General features: G+C 46.9%; 1 protein-coding gene across 9 annotated transcripts in view; it reads right to left on the reverse strand.

Moving 5' to 3' along the window:
- FHOD3 (formin homology 2 domain containing 3) overlaps window positions 1-17,298 on the reverse strand; it is a 485,089-nt gene that overhangs the window by 123,345 nt on the left and 344,446 nt on the right. For 5 of the 9 annotated variants that reach the window (XM_070050270.1, XM_017344116.3, XM_017344114.3 and 2 more), the window contains 3 exons: window positions 8,402-8,500; window positions 5,223-5,591; window positions 347-463 (listed from right to left, as the gene is read on the reverse strand). In XM_070050270.1, the coding sequence (XP_069906371.1) occupies window positions 347-463; window positions 5,223-5,591; window positions 8,402-8,500 (585 nt within the window). The remainder of the gene's footprint in view (window positions 1-346; window positions 464-5,222; window positions 5,592-8,401; window positions 8,501-17,298) is intronic. The other 4 variants (XM_008261223.4, XM_002713503.5, XM_008261221.4 and 1 more) reach the window with 2 other exon arrangements.

Consider the following 17,298-nt stretch of genomic DNA (forward strand, 5'->3'; position numbering starts at 1 on the left):
ATCATTCAAAGTGAAACTGATGGATATAAGACAAACTGCAGAGCTTACATAACATCTTGAGTTGTTTTAAGGGGTGAACCAAACATGCACACTTAAATATTTCAGAAGAAATTTTTATGCTCCTTCTGGTAAGTACAGAGAGGGCTGAGATAATGCTACCAATAAAATCTCATGTCTGATAAGATATTTACTCAGTACACAGTGTGAAATGGAAAATATTCTTGCCTGTAGACTATGTTCTGTAAGGGAAAATACTTCAGAGTATGCCTTTTGCTTGTACTTCTCCTTTAACCCAATTCCCTCCTCCTGGGGACAGTGGAACCATCAGCGTGCTCACAAAGCTCACCTTTCTGATGACCTGGGCTCCTGAGGTGGCGAGAGAGATGATGTGGTGGTAGTGGGTCCCCCAGGCCCAGCAGGGGGTCTTGCCGAGTTGTAAGTGCTGTTGCCAAAGTTGGCATACCTAAAAAGTGCACAGGTATGGGTTGGGGGTGGGGTAGGGGTGGAGAAAAGACAACAAGTCAGTAGATGGAATCATCCTAATTTGTGTAAGAAACGCAGATCTGTCCGTGATGATTCTAACCTAAAGAGATTTACTAACTGCCTTCTTCCGATCGATTCCTATCAAGTTTCCCAACGTCCAAAACCAGTAGGCAGCAGAATTTATATAACAGAGTTTCACTAAACACCTCACAGTTCTTGTCTCTTAAAGCCTGTCTTATAACTATTTGCTAACATAAATAAAGAATCCAATTATTTTCATTTGAGCCACAAAGATTTTCCTCCCCTCTCACAGCAGAATTAGCATTCGTGCCATGACAAGTCTAGAAAACACCCCAGGTTTGGCTGAAGAAGTTCCTTGTGAAGGTTTCTGCTTCAGGCATTTTCTAATCAATTTCATTGATTAAATCTGATCCCATCCTCTGCCTAGGGATGAAGGAGAGACTGCCCCACACCATCAGGATGCCCACGGCTTTGAAGTGTGTATTCCCGTTTTCATCTCCCCTGAACCAAAATCACAGCCACTAGTGTAACATATGCTCTGATCACTTGTCCCTCCCCTCTGACAGGCTACACTTCAGGATGTACAAAATTCTAGTGTTTTCTTTGTTTTTTTTCAGAACAGATGGCCTTTAGCAGTTGGTATTCAGCTATCATCACCTAGAGCATGCCCAGGAAACAAATTATCAGGCAGACACCCACAGTGTGCTAGAAACAAGATGCAAGGAGCTCTGCCCCTCGGTCTCCCCGGACACAGGGCAGAGCCGACTCCTCGGCCTACACTGGCCAGGCACGCAGTGCTGTATGTGAGGGCCCACCAGGGTCACTATGGGATATATGCACAGGCTTCCTTACCTGGGAGGAATCCAGTCCACACCCCCAGCAAGAGACATTGACACTAACCCTTCTGGAAAAGAACACGACTTCAAAACATAGATATCACTCACTGGACAGGGCAGTCCTACTTCTGGGCCACTACCATAAGGTTATGGCTATGTATATACTGAAATGTCTTGCACCAAGACTTGTAGCATTAGCTAGATGGTAATGAAAAGCTGGAAACTACCCAATCAAGTGCAACACTGCAGGGAATACTAAGGAAGTGTGACACGTTGTTCATCAATGAAATATTATGAAATCCTTCAAAATGATTCCCAATTCTATAAGTGACAACATAGAAAATGTCACCACACAGGCTAAATGGATATAACAGTTTGATCACAACTGTGCAAAAATATTCTCAAAATTCAAAAACTGTATATAAAAAAACATGAAAGATAAGCCATCTGTTTTTAAAAGTGGAATACAGAGTTGGGATTTCAGTTTTCAATAATACATTAATTATAACAGAAAACAAAGTATTTACAGTCCCCAAACCCATCCTATCCTGTGGACTACAGTCAGCTCAGCTGGTGCTCTTCCCGTATTTGTGAGTGTGGTGTCGTGAGTAAGGCAAGCGCTCAGCCCCGGGTGCTCCTCCAGGCTAAGGGAGACTCTTCACCTCCGGTCCTCCTCTGTGAGACACCACCTCCAAGGGACTGGTCTCTGGGCCCTGATTTTCTCCTTTTAAAAACCCTAAATTTTACCAGTCCAACAAGATCATTGCTTCTCCAGGTGAGGGATGGTTTGATTTTCCAAGAGGAGCCTGGGAGCCACAGGCCAGAGAGAAGGCAGAGAAAATACAGGAAGAAGGAAGAATAGAAGGGAGGGAGTGAGAGCTAAGGAACAGAGAGGGAGAGAACAGGGCAGCGAGCTCTGTGCTGTGGTAGGGAGGGGGAGCCGCCATGACACCCCAGGCTGGTCAGGACAAGGCCCGGATGCTACCCACCTGAGGTACGCTCCAGAGCCGCCCTCCTTAGCACGCTGGACACGGCCTGTCCTCCCAGCACTGCAGCTGAAGCCACCCCCTCCCACCACAGCGGCCAGCCCGCACTGTGTCTGAATAGGATCGCTTTGCTAAAATTACGTTTAAATGACTTTACCGAAATAAAACAAGCAGAATGTGTTTTTCTGTCCTTTGGTTTTTCTAATATCTAAGCAATTAATTCCAATGCCTCACAGTTGCCCAATCTTGCTTCTCAATTTCAGCCAAACTAACTGGATCATGCAATTTGCTGGTCAGCACTTTTTGGATGGTAGAGGGAGCATTGTGTGTTTTTTTTTTCTTTGTTATTTTATGACTAACAGGTTGGTCTCTACTACAGCCCTTTCAATTACAGTCAACCACTAAGTAGTCAAATCTGTGGAAACCTCAGGAAGCGAGTATCTGAAAATTCAATAGGTACACTAGTTTTCATACAGTATTAAAATTCTTGTCAAACATCTAAAAAAAAAAAAAAAACCTGTAAACTTTATTCAATCCAAGTCAGTCCTCAAATACTCATGGCTGTTTTTGTGCAACTCAGATGAATATTCAACTGGGCCATTTAAATGTGCATACTTCAAATGGTTCATGGAGAATAAAATCAAAAGGTTATTTTGACATTAAAAAATTCTGAAATCCATGCACACAAGGGATCTTCAAAAAGTTCAGGAAAACACATATTATGAAAAAAACTGTGCATGGATTTCAAAAATTGTCCCCCCAAATCAACTTATCTTTTACTTCCTTTTTCCATGAATGTTTTGACCTATGCTCATCTGCTTCTACAGCTCCCAGCCTGCAGCACTCTCCATAGTCATGAAGCTTGGACACCAAGTGGCAGGATGCATGCATCGGGACCCCGCCGCCAGAGGCTGACTCTCAGCACAGAGTCCAGGACCACCCTCCAGGGCTAACGCCCCACTGAGAAAGATGAGGCTGCTAAGACATTCTTGTTCCAACACCTAACTGCCTCACATCGTTCTTGGGAGGTACACAAGTCACGCTGGCTTCACTCGGTAAAAATGGTATGAACCAACAACCCGGAACTTAAGACCTGGATGAGGCCTGCAGAGCGCCTGTACCTCCGAGGGGCAGGCTCACTTCCCAGCTCCCGAGAAACACAAAGGCACTCGGGAACCAGGACGACGGCATCTTCAGGTTCTCAGCTTCTCTATCTGCTTCTTAGGATGGATCAGCCAGGGCTGCTCCGGGGTCTTCCCAGGTCTCCTTCCTGCCTCTCCTTCTGGAACTGCTTTCTGTTTTTAGCAAACATAAAATACGGCCGGACAGGCTGGGGTGATGGAAGGCGCTGCCCTGAGCTCCGAGACCTCCAGGGGGCCAAGCAAAGGAGTAACTGGGGAAGCCTCACTCCCAGGACACTGCTGAAGAAACATCAGGGAGGGAGGAAGCTGCATTTCAGTTACCCATGGACCAACTCAGGAGCAAGCCCCAGGTCTGATCTGCCTACCCACCACCTACCCGCCAGGCGGACCCCAGAGACATGGCTGTCCCCTGGCCACTTCCGGGCCTGCCTATGTGAACTGAAACATCAAGTCAGACCCTTCTTCTGACAGAAATGAGGTGTCATTTGTCTGAGCACTGGCTTTGCCAATGAGGTCCACGTAGGCATTTTCTGAAATTCAATCAGCAAAACCCGAAGCCCCGAGGCTTTGACAAAACCAAATGGGACGCCCATATACAAGAGACAGATCACATCCTTCACAACCCTTGAAATGTATGACTTAACGAGAGCCATTAAAAATAAAACACAACTTCCCCCAACCAAATAAAAAGGCTGAACAGCAAATTGCATGATTCAGTTAGTTTGGCTGAAATGGAGAAGCAAAACGGGACAGGCTTTGAGGCACTGGAATTAATTGTTTAATATCGGAAAAACCAAAGGGCAGAAAAACACATTCTGTTTGTTTTCTTTCCATCATGTCATTTAAACATAATTTTGAAACTTTTCTCAAAGTCTTTAGGAGCTGTTCCTCAGCTACTATTATGATTACTCTAAGCTGAGAGAGCCGTCAGAACGCTCAGTGACCAATTTCAGACTACCAGCTGCCCGCTCCCTGCCCCAGCAGAGGGCTTCTAAATCAGGCCACGGTCAAGAGCCATCACCCAGGCAGGCAGGAAGGCACCTGCTCAGCATTCCCTGCTGAGACCTGACACGCACACCTCCCTCCGTCCCATCTCCACGCTTTGTAAGAATGAATTAAGTGCCCACGTTAAGTAACGTCACGGCATCAGATCCCCATGAAGTGATGGACGACGCAACCGTGCATCAGCTCAGGCAATCTGGGAGAAATCTTTGAAAAGAACGACGCATGTATTAGAGTACAAAACAAAGCTGCGGACCAGGGAAGGAAAATGAACGGAAGACACCCACCTATTCGAAGAGAGAGACCGGAACTTGAGAGGCTCACAATATGCGATCAAAGGGACAGAATCTCAGGAAGTGGTGTTAAAGGAAGGAGAATTCCAGTGGCGCACGGCAAGGTGGAAGAGCACTTTGCTGTGTTCCGCAGGTTAAAAAAGCTTCCCCCCAAGATGAGTGGGCTCAACAGGCAGAGATTTTGACACCCCATATATATGTTTAAAACCTGATGTCTACATATCCACATTAGTAACTGTTATAGCCCAAGATCCCTTTAATTCAAACAGAAGGCAGTTTTCTGCAACTCATCTAAATACTGGTCACCAGTTAGTGAACAGTGAAGAGTTAGTCTCTGCCCCAGCTGCTCTCTGCTCTGATGGAAATCCACACACACATACATGCACACACACACAGAGCAAAAGCCAAGCCATGGGGTGCAATTAGAAGGCTGTGTTCTCGCCCGCTGAGCCCATCTACCTGTTCTCCTTCTGCGACTCTGCGTCCTTTTCCTTGGTGAGCACGGGAGACTCCTCAAAGTCATAGGAGAAGAGGTGGAAGGGGCTGTGTGGCACGTAGGGCAGCCTCTCTATGGTCGGGGACGCCTTTAGGGAGCCAGGTGTGGAGGAGGGGGGCCGAGCGGCTGAGGCAGGGCTGGGGGCTGACAGGAGGGCAGGCCGGACAGCCTCAGGCACAGAGGCCCCGCTGCACCGGGGGCTCCCCGCCATGGTGGCCCCTGGGAGCCGCCTGCCCTGCAAAGCAGCACTGGAGGCAGCTGAGGCAGCAGAGCTCTGGGGAGCAGCGTCCCTTCCAGGAGGGCTGTGCTCAGAGGCAGGGCTGGCCTCGCCGCTGGCCCAGCAGGGAAGGAAAGAGGGGAGAAAAGAGATGTGGGAGAGAGGAAGCAATGGTTAGGAAAGAGAGAAAGACACAGGACAACCCACTACGCTTACAGTCACTTCCTTCAGAGCCCGGGGATTCTGAACTGCAGCATACACGCCCACAGCCGGAATCTTTGGTTTGTCCAACCACACCTGCTGTCACCTAGGCTGGCTAGTCTGGCCTAAGACTTGCAGGGGGCAAGGAAGTATCTCCCGGCAGGCCTGGCCTCTGGGCACACAGAGTCTTGGGGAGGGCATTTGTTGCAGCCCCCAAGGCTCTTCTGCACCTGCCATCCGTGCAGGCTGTACAGGCACCTGATGGCCACAGTTTGAACTTCATCTCTTTGTCTTGGTCAAATAGACAATTCAGCCTCCTGTAAAGAAGCCAGACCCTGAGGAAGAGGTATTTCCCAAAGTCATCTTCTACGTTCACAGCTGCTTTCAGAGCCTTTCTCGAAAGCAGTTATGCATAAAAGAAAAGCAGAAGAAACCCCAGGAAGGAATGCAAAGACCCAAAACAAAAGGAGGGGCTGGGGCAATGAACACAACCTTGGCCCATTTCATACATCCCCAGGGCCTACCGCTGAGCCCGTGACATCCAGACTCCTCCAAGTAGGCCCATTTCCATCACAGTTTCCGTTATTTAAAAAAAAAAAAAAAAAAAAAAAAAAAAAAAAAACCACGGTAACCCCCCCACACACACACACGTAAATCGTAATTATGAGTAGTGATAGATATATTCATTAATCAGATTGTGGTAATCGTTACACAACAGACATATATCAAACCATCACACTGTAAGGCTTATGTACAATTTTTTATGTGTCAATTAAGTGTTATTAAATTTAACAAGAACTTTCCATCTTCAGGGGATTGGACTTAGACACTGGGATATTTCAACACATATAACTCGAAAATCTATGTTAAACTGTGTGTTTGTGAAAACTGCGGTCCTTCTCCCTGGGCAACGGACTCCCGCCATGCCCATTCGGACATGGAATACGAGCCACTTTCTTCCCAAACAAAAATTGAGTTCCATCTATATATACTGCCAGCTTCCTAGGCTGACGGGAGGACTGCAGGAGACTACCGCGGGGTATCAGTGCAGTGCTGGGCACAGGTACATAGGTGGGAGCTCAGGTGAGGAGCCCAACACCCAACCAAAAGCCACAGGCAGCAGCAGCTCTTAAGTCTCCAAGGTTGACATCAGAAAACAAAGAGCATGCAGACCCAGGCTAAAGAACAGCTGGGTACTGTGAAGAGTAAGCTCTGGCATTTATTATGTGCATTTGTTGTCTGCCATCCTTTAACTAGTCTCTAACGAAGGGACCGTTGGCCTGCATAGTCAGAGACTCCAGGACAAGCAGCCACGTACCTGAGTGACTAACAGTCTGGTGCAACGCAGCCCATCCACCACAGAGATGCCCTCTAAGGCGGCCCTTTCCAGCCAGATTCTTCCCTCTGGTCTGGAGGTGCTGACCAACATGAGGAGCAAGGCTTAGGTGGGTGTGGGTGGGACAGGACATGCTCGGGTAAGCAACCGGAGCCAAGCCGGGTGTATCCTGAAAGTCTGCACCACCTCCTGCAGCTCTCCACGTGCCTAACACGCTCCCCTCCCCGAGCACCCCTCACCGGTCACCAGCCTTAGGCACGGCAGATTGGCGCAGGCAATAGGCTCTGCGGACGCTGCCCTCTCTCCCCTCAGCCTGCGACGTGGGGCTAATTCTCTGCCATCAGCTCATACCTTTCGTTCTCCTTCCTCTGCTGGCTTCTCAGACATTTCCAAAGGTTGAAATGAAAGCACCCTCAGCTTGTCAGTTTAGCGAGCACGCTCAGCCCCCTGGAAAGTTGGGGCATCAGAGTGTCCAGTGAGTGTGTGTGTGGACAACCTGGCAGAGGCGGCGTCTGCAGCAAAGGATCCTGTTAATGCAAAACTGGCAAGAGAAAGTTTTCTCTTCCCAAGATCCTTCTGATTTTGCTTAATTGTAGAAAAACACTAATATAAAGCATCCACTTGTAGCATCAATCGACAGAGAGAAATCAATTACACAATACTTTTTTTTTTGAATATTAGGAAATGAAATTCCCCATGAGCAATTTTTACTTTTATTATACAAATGCCATCTTGGGAAAACACCTACAAAACATGGAACTGTCCACCACTGGCTGAAGATGGAAAGGCACCTGACCCAGGTGAGCAGAGGACGGCAAATTCCCTAGAGGGCTGCAAAGTTAATATTAGTTTTTCTGGGTATGAAACACATGCTAGAAAAATTGTCCTAACCCGCATGGAGTGAAAAATGTTCCTGGCCATTTGGACAGAAACTTGAGTCACAAATACAGTAGTTAAAGACACATTTCAGCTAACATCATACTGGTGAAATCAGTAGGAAGACACATGGGATCACACTGAAGACTTATTAGAATGATAAAAGCCTCAGATCTTTTTAGCAACAAGAAACCTTTTAGTCATTGTCAATCTTGTTGAGCTAAAGCACTCAGTGAGAGAGAAAAGTGGGAAGAAAACCAAGTGGGTGATTTTTCCAGAGTGTGGTTAGGAGGGCAGGACTTGAACACAAACTGCAGTTCTCAGATGCCCACAATGTGCTCAGCTACTTCTACAAAACTCAGCAACCTAGGGCTCCATGTGCAGGGTAAGTACAGGTTCGCCAGGGTGAGCTAGTGAGGTAGGAAGGGAACCACTTAAAGGAAGGGACAGACGGGCCATTAGGAAGCAGCTGGGATCTGCAGGTGCACCTGGGAGGGCCCAGCCCTCAGTACCTGTCCTTGCTTTGATATTGAGCATCATCCTCTCTCTCTTCCTCTGAATTGGGCTCCGTGACTGGCTGCTCCTCTTCCTCCTCCTCTTCATCCTCCTCCCTGAGATGAGGCCAGAGAAAAGAGAAATGCACACAAAGATGGAAAAGCAAGATGAGCATTACAGACAAACAGGAAGGTGAAACAAAAAAGAAACCCCAACTGGTTGAAATGAGGAAGAACACACAGTGGTTAGGTGACAGGAGACAGCTCAGAGATGCGGCACTTGAAGAGGCAGAGTGGACACACAATATCCCAGCAGAGGTCACAGCTGCACATCAAGTGGGCTGAACACCACTACCCTGGTATGACCCACATGTGATTCAGAGAAGCGTCTGGTCAACGGCCGGCCTCCTCTGTGGTTTTCTGCATCCACGCACAACCATTCAGCCAGTGTTCCTGGGAATGAGCAGCCCTGTGGCCACCAGTCCCCACATCTTTACCTCTTAGACTCCTTGGAGGATCTGCCACGTGGTAAGCTCCAAGCTCCAAGGCAGATGTGGCAGGCCACTCCCTCATGCTCAGTGAGTGTGGCTCAGTGGCAGGTTCACCCTGCACCGCAATGGTGGGTACACCATCCAGATGGGGCCAACCCATGTCACCCTGGATCTCTCCTTGTGCCTTCAGGGAGACTTGCTGTGAGGACACCCCAGATCAGGAGCTCCCTGCAGTTCCTGGTGGAGGAAGCTGCCTGTAAGTGAAGCCCACCCCTGAAAGTCTGAACTGAAATAGGAGGGGGCCGGCACCGCGGCTCACTAGGCTAATCCTCCACCTAGCGGCACCAGCACACCGGGTTCTAGTCCTGGTTGGGGCACCGGATTCTGTCCCGGTTGCCCCTCTTCCAGGCCAGCTCTCTGCTGTGGCCCGGGAAGGCAGTGGAGAATGGCCCAAGTGCTTGGGCCCTGCTCCCCATGGGAGACCAGGATAAGCTCCTGGCTCCTGCCATCGGATCAGCGTGGTGCGCCGGCCACAGCGCGCCGGCCATGGCAGCCATTGGAGGGTGAACCAACGGCAAAAAGGAAGACCTTTCTTTCTGTCTCTCTCTGTCTAACTCTGCCTGTCAAAAAAAAAAAAGAAATAGGAGGGAAAGGAAGTGGACAGCAGTCCCCAGGACAACATTCACAACTGCATCTGGCAGGTCTGAAGCCCTGCCCCAACCCTTCACTGATGGAAGACAATAAATTCTCATTTTTGCTCATGGTAGCTGAAGTTGGATTTTGTCTTTGCGGTTATGTGAGTACAGGCTGCAGACGTCGACTGGACCACCACCTTCCTTTGGCCTCTAAGACCCAACAATATCTGACTTAGGTCATCACACACTCAGAACACCTGCTCGGTGCCCTCCTGGCTTTCTCCACCCCTTGCCTGCCTGAACTCCAGTGATCTCCACCTTTCCTCATGCAGCTCCTCACCATCTGAACCTCATCATCCTCCAGAGTCAGCATCCAGCTTACAAGTCCTACATCCAGTCTTCCCGCCCCATCCCCAAGCCCCCTCAACCCCAGGCCCTCCCTCCTCTCCTCCTACCCAAGTTCTTCAGCCCTCCTTTGCAAATGTCCCCAGCACCTTCCTGCCTTCAGTCCTTACAAATCCACCATCTCGCACTTCAGGAACCACTTTTCCAAGAACTTTCACTCTCTTGTCCCACTGTCCTGTAGTATGGTTTTCCTTTTTACTACAGTTCAAGATGCATACAGGGGAGTACACTGGTCACTGGATGTTCATGAGATAAACAGACTCGTCCAAACAGAACCCCTTAAAGTCCCCTTCTGATTGCTTCCCTCCCCCATGTTGCACCCAGCAGTCAGCTAGCTTCTCCTTCTGTAAAAAAAGCATCACACTCCACCTAGTTCTTTTGTTCAATTGGACACTTGCGGTCTACACTGGTATGTGGACTTAAAGATCGTGCGTTCTTACTGCTATGTGATATCCCCTCTTACGTGAGTATACCACTGTTGAGGTGTTCATTCTGCTGTGGCTATTTAGGTCCTTGTAGTTTCAGGTTATTGAGAATACTTGCGTGTCTTCTGGTGAATGTACGTACACATTACAGTATGGAATCTACTTGAGGATCAGAGTTCTGGGTCCTAAGATAGGCTTGGGCTCACCTTTCTTACAAACTGCCAGTTACTAAAAGGGCACAAGTTTACTTTCCCAAATGCAGCATTCTGGTTGTTTCACAGCCTTGCCAATATTTGATTTTTTTTTCCTTATCTTATTTTACCACTGGATTTGCATGTACGGAGGACTTACTGTGGTTCATTTGCTTTCTCTGATGACAAATGAACCTGGGCACAGTCATACCTTAATATCCATCTAGATGAAGTCTCCAAGTACAGCTGGCCCACTGTACTTGATCAAAAACATCCAGAAAAAAATAGGTATGTAGTGCATCAGTGCGTACATTTTTATCATGGTTCCCTAAATAATATAGCATAATAACAATTTATCCAGCATTTATATCACATTAGGTATAAGTCAGAGATGATTTATAGCAAGTGGAAGGATGTGCACAGATTCTGTGTAAATATCACACCATTTTATATAAGGGGCTTGAGCATCATAGATTTTGGGCCTGGAACCACTCTCCAAAGATGCTAAGGGAAGACATACTTTGCCCATTTATTTTTTTTAAGCCAGGATTTCTTTTCTCTTTTTGATTTGAAGAAGTTCTTTATATAATTTGGATTGAAATTTCTCTTTCATGTGCTGAAAATATCTTCTACCTCTGTGTGGTGCTTTGCATTTACTTCATGTCTTTTTCTAAAAAAATAAAATCTATTTATTTGAAACTCAGAGTGCAGGAGAGGGAGGGACGAGACAGAGGAAGAAAGAGATCTCCCATCCTCTATTTCACTCCCCAAATATCAGCAATGGCCAGGGCTGGGCCAGGCTGAAGTTAGGTGCCTGGAACTCCATTTTGGTCTCCCATGTGGTGGCAGGGGCCCAAGCACTTGGCTTATTCTCTGCTGTCTTCTCAGGCACATTAGCAGGGAGCCAGAATAGAAGTGGAGCAGCCAAGAATGAAACTGGTACTCATATGGGATGCTGCTGGTGGTGATTTCACTGCTGTGCCACAGTGCTGGTCGCCATGATGCATTTAAAAAAAAGGAAGTTGTAGATATTAATGAAGTCCTATATACTTTTCATTGTATGGTTAGTTTTGCCTCCTGTTTTAAAAATGTTTGCTGACATCAAGGTCTTAAAGATATTTTCCATGTTGCCCTTAAAAAACTTCATTACTGGCCGGCGCCGCGGCTCACTAGGCTAATCCTCCGCCTAGCGGCGCCGGCACACCAGGTTCTAGTCCCGGTCGGGGCGCCGGATTCTGTCCCGGTTGCCCCTCTTCCAGGCCAGCCCTCTGCTGTGGCCAGGGAGTGCAGTGGAGGATGGCCCAGGTGCTTGGGCCCTGCACCCCATGGGAGACCAGGAAAAGCACCTGGCTCCTGGCTCCTGCCATCGGATCAGCGTGGTGCGCCGGCCGCAGCGCGCCGGCCGCGGCGGCCATTGGAGGGTGAACCAACGGCAAAGGAAGACCTTTCTCTCTGTCTCTCTCTCTCACTGTCCACTCTGCCTGTCAAAAAAAAAAAAAAAAAAAAAAAAACTTCATTACTACTTCTCACATATAGATGTGCAATTCAGCTGGGTCTGATTTTTGTGGGTCATATCACACAGATGTAAGATACATTTTTTCCCCAGGTAGATATATATTTTTCTCAAACCATTTAGTAAAAAGGCTATCTCCTCTCCACTTAACTCTAATTTTATCATAAATCAGATAAATATACATATATATATTATATAAACAAATGCATTTGTGGGTATTTGGATTTTTTCTTACCACTGGTCAAGTTATGTACCTTTTAAATATATATATATATATATATATATATATGCATATGTAATTTGAAAAGCAGAAGGAGAGGGAGGTAGAATATTGTTTGTGAGTATACTGAATTTATAACTCGAATCTGGGGAAGACCTACCCTCTTTACAAACTGAGTCTTCCAATCTAAGATTATGGTATATTCTTTATCTGCACCTAATTTTACTGCAATCATTAAACTTCCCTTAATAGTGTTGAAAGTTTTTAGTGGAGGTCTGAGGTTTTTTGTTTTTTGTTGTTGTTGTTAAGTTTATCTCCATAAATTCTGATGCTACTGTACATGTTACCAATTTCTAAATTTCTTCTTTACTTGACGATAAATAGAAACACTGATATTTTTCATAAATATATCTTGTATCCATCAAGTTTTCTAAAGTTATTACTTATTAGTATAGCTTTCATATAGAGTCTTTTAGACTTCTGATATAGAGAATTATTTCATCTGTAAGTAATGATGGTTTTCATTTCTTTCCAATTCTTATGTACTTCTGTATCTTGGTTTGTTGCACTAGCTAGGACCTCTAATATGACATTGAATTGGATACAGTGAACATTCTTTTCTTGTTCTAAACTTCAGGGGAAAGTACATGACTTACCATAGAGGGTTCTTTTACAGATATCTTTTAAAGATTTATTTATTTATTTCAAATACAGAGTTACAGAGAGAGGAAAGACAAAGAGAGAGCACATGCTTCCATCTGCTGGTTCACTCCCCAGATGGCTGCGATTATGGAGGTGGGGCCAGGCCAAAGCCAGGAGCCAGCAGCCTCTTGTGGGTCTCCCACAGGGGTACAGGGGTCCAAGCACCTGGGCCATCTTTCACTGCTTTTCCAGGCACATCAGCAGGGAGCTGGATTAGAAGAGGAGCAACTGGGACTCAAATTGGCACCCATATGGGATGCCAGTGCTGCAGGTGGCAGCTTAACCCACTGCACTACAGCACCAGCCCCTTGTAGCTATTCTCTAACAGGTTAAATAATTTCCATCTAATCCTAGTTTGCTAAAAAAAACTCTTATCATAATTGAGTGTTAAATTAATATTCTTTGCACTTATCAACATCACATAATTTCTCTTTTTTCTTTTAACATAACTAATCACAAAAATGTCTTTCTTTAAATGTTAAGCCAACCTTGCATACCAAGAATAAAACCCACTTTGTTGTAAGATATCATTTTTATACCCAGCTGGATTATCTGTTAATATTTTGTAAGAATTCCTAATGCACATCTTTCAAAAAGAGACTGATCTGTTACTCCACTTTCTCATGATGTGCTTCTCAGGTTTCAGAATCAAGGTCCTGCAGGCCTCATCAGGTTAGGCAGGGTAGAGAGTGACAGCTGGGGAGCTAGAAAGGAAGAGATGGGTCTGGAAAAGACTAAAGCAGAAGATTTGGCTGAACTTGGAGGCTGATTAGATGGCAGGTGGAAAGAGAGAAGCAGTAACAAAAGTCCACAGTTTGTTCCCCAAGAACCCAGATCAGAGAAAAGGAGGCCAGGGGAATAGTGAGGGCAGCATCTCCCTTGCAATGCCAGAAGCATGTCTTGTCTGTCCTCCTGAGCTTGGTATAGCAGGCCCTCAGGGCTCCACTGCTCCCACAGCACACAAGCTCAACACGGTACCCATAGCTCCAGCCTGAGGACACATCCTTCTGCTTGGTCATGGGTTTGCATATGTGAATGTTCTATATTTATATTTACTGCTGGTCTACCCAGAACACCCTCCACCTTGCCAGTCCATGGCCCTGTCCTCCTTAGGACCAGTGAGCACTTCTGCCATAGAGGACAGGCTTGGAGCCAGGCTGCCAGGTGAGATCCTCAACCCTACCACTGCCTAGTGGTGTGACCTTGGGCCCCGCTCTCCTCATCCCTACATGGGACAAGAGTTCTACCTCCTAGGAGGACTGCATGACATGCAAAGCACTCTGAAAAGACTTGGTACAGAGTAAAGAAAGCCACATACTTACAGTGACACTTTCCTTTTACAATGTCCCACTGGGTTAGCTCTATCTTTCCAATTTTTCTCTTCCACGTAGCTACTCCCCAGATATGTGAAGACAACTATCTTGCCTCACATCCCAAGCTGTCTCTTAATATCCTCTGAGCCCACAGTAAATCTGCAAACACCCCATGTGTTGTAGCTTGGCTATCCTGAGTAGCAGGGCAGCACAGTGACTCACCTGGAGGCCCACTTCCAGGATGCCCTACAGTAAAAGCACCAGCCTTGTCCTATACTGCAAAGGGGTGGGGAGAGAAGTACCTTCCCACTGGACAGAGGCCTTACTATGCTGGATTTTATTTAGTTTCAGCCTATGATTAAATCAAACAGAATGTTTTTTAAAGTGCTAGTGACATTTAAAATTGAAGAATTGTGACAATTTTGCTTTCTCCCAAAGTAGCTATTCCTTTAAAATCTAACTTAATTTTCTCTTTTTTTTTTATTTTTGACAGGCAGAGTTAGAGAGAGAGAGAGAGACAGAGAGAAAGGTCTTCCTTTTCCATTGGTTCACCCCCCAAATGGCCGCTACGGCTGGCACGCTGTGCCGATCCAAAGCCAGGAGCCAGGTGCTTCCTCCTGGTCTCCCATGCAGGTGCAGGGCCCAAGCACTTGGGCCATCCTCCACTGCCTTCCCGGGCCACAGCAGAGAGCTGGCCTGGAAGAGGAGCAACCGGGACAGAATCCGGCGCCCCAACTAGAACCTGGGGTGCTGGTGTCTCAGGCAGAGGATTAGCCTAGTGAGCCGCGGTGCTGGCCCTTCATTCTCTATTTGTGTTAAGGAACCCTGGGCATTTGGCCTTCAGCTCTGAAACACCTCTAGGGAGATGTCATCTATTTTTGATGGACAAGGAGTCACTCTAGGGCAGTGGCTTGTGAACCCACTAGGTATTTTCCTTTTTATGACAAACAGTCCCAGATGTGAAGCCATCTTCTTTGCATTGGACAAGCAGCCCAGAGGCTGGGAGCCCAACCAATTCTGAAGGGCATCGTTTCCACTGAAGCCAATTTAATTCCCCCAATTTTGGGTCTCAGGCGAATGTCACGTTTCTTAGGCTTCAAACAGAAATGAAAAGGAAAGTGAATACTTCTGTTTCAAAACATGAATGAAACACTTAACATCAACCCTAAAACATGTTCTAGGACCAAAGGAATCAGGATGAGCAAAGCCAGGCAACAAACTGGGAGACGCCATTGGCAATGCATCCAACATATAGAAATTCCAATCAAGAATATACACAAGCATATTTCAAAAACCAGTAAAAACACGACTAAAAAAAGTGGGCAAAATACAAGAACATGGCCAAACACTTGCATAAAGAGGTATTAAAGTCGCTGTAAACCTAGAAAATACTAATCAGATCACAATGAGATACCACTTTTTTATCTACTCCATGAAACTGACAATACAATGTGCTGAAGAGGCGGAAAGTCAAGCGACTCTTCTGTACTGCTGGTATAGCATGCACAACCACTTCGGTAAACAATGACCTACAAGTGGCACTGTTATCCCCTACCACAGTGGTTCTGAACCAGGGCAATTCTGCCCCCCAGGGAACATCTGCCAATGTCTGGGGCCATAGTTAGTTCCACCTACAGGGAGGGACAGTGAGCTCTGCTGACAGCTACTGGGCTAAGGCCAAGGATGCTGCAAACATCCTACAACGCACAGCCCAGCCCTCCCAACAAAGAATCCTTCAGCATTAAATGTTCACAGTGCTGGGCTGCACAGCCTTCCCTAGGGGTCCCGACACACAGGTGCACCAGGACGTGAGTCCAGGAATGTCTTCGGCAGCACTATGTAAGGCTGGAAATGACCCAAATGCTGCCAGGAGGCCAAGGATACAGCTGTGCTGAATTCCCGGCAGTGAGATGGAGGGGGGACAGCTGCAGAGCAGAGAACCCAAGTCTGAGGGGGAACAGAGATGATGCATTTTTCATCAAGTTCCAGAAAGCAAAATCGCATATGGTTTGGTTATACACATGTGTGTGATAATACTATAAGCAAAACCCACAACACACCGACAAAGATGGATTTCAGAGTGCTGGCTACTCGCGTAGGAATGGAAGAGAAGGAAGCACACAGATAGGCAGGTGGAAGTAAGGAGAAACTCTCTAGTTTTTCACTTAGGCCATGGTCTCACTGGTGTTATATTTACAGTATCTTAGAAAAGAGCCACCCACCGGCCAACAATGACAAACCCTGAACCCAACTTTGTGCAATTCAGACAATACAAATGATTACCAGAACGAACTGCTTTTAAAAAGCAAAACCGGGTAACCATGGGATGGGGACTCTCCCTTTATAGAAGTATTTTCTTGGGCATTTATTACAGGCAAGACACTCAGGTACAGTGGTTACATGAGCAGTTATAGGCCAGTGAGATGTAAATACCTGATTGTGCCAGGAACTTTTCAACCACAGGGAGGTCTGAGCCAAATTCAGAAGGTGGACAAGGGACCAACCCAAGGATGAGATGGGATTTTGCATGAGACATCTGCCTGCTCAGCAACCATGGCTACTGGCTTAAGCCAAGTTTGTAGCTCCCCTCTTTTCATCTCTCCCACTCCCCCTCCATGGACCTCCCTCCCTGCCGCAGTCTGAATGCTCCCTACCACTTTTCCACCCACCATGAGGGGCGTTTCAGCCTCAGAGCACCCATGGGCCCTTTCTTCCCAACTGGAGCTGCTCCTCCTGCTGAGTTGCTCCAGAAGATGCAGCCTCCAGCCCCATCCACTGAGTGCTCACTGCCTGGAGCAGTTCTTTGGCACCATGGACCTTGCACGGTGCTCAGTACAGAAGTCAAAGACCAAGATGGACAATGGCTGGGAGATGACCTTGGAGATGCTTCCATGTTGCAGGTAAAAATGAGGTCAAGGCGTGCATTGCAGTAGAGCAGATTAAGACATTGTTTGTGGCTGACTTGCCCCAAGTGGTGGAATTGGAAGCATACCAGGGGATTCCAATTCAATCCCATCGAG

Source organism: Oryctolagus cuniculus, chromosome 10 (genome assembly GCF_964237555.1).
Source record: "Oryctolagus cuniculus chromosome 10, mOryCun1.1, whole genome shotgun sequence".
Lineage (NCBI taxonomy): Eukaryota > Metazoa > Chordata > Mammalia > Lagomorpha > Leporidae > Oryctolagus > Oryctolagus cuniculus.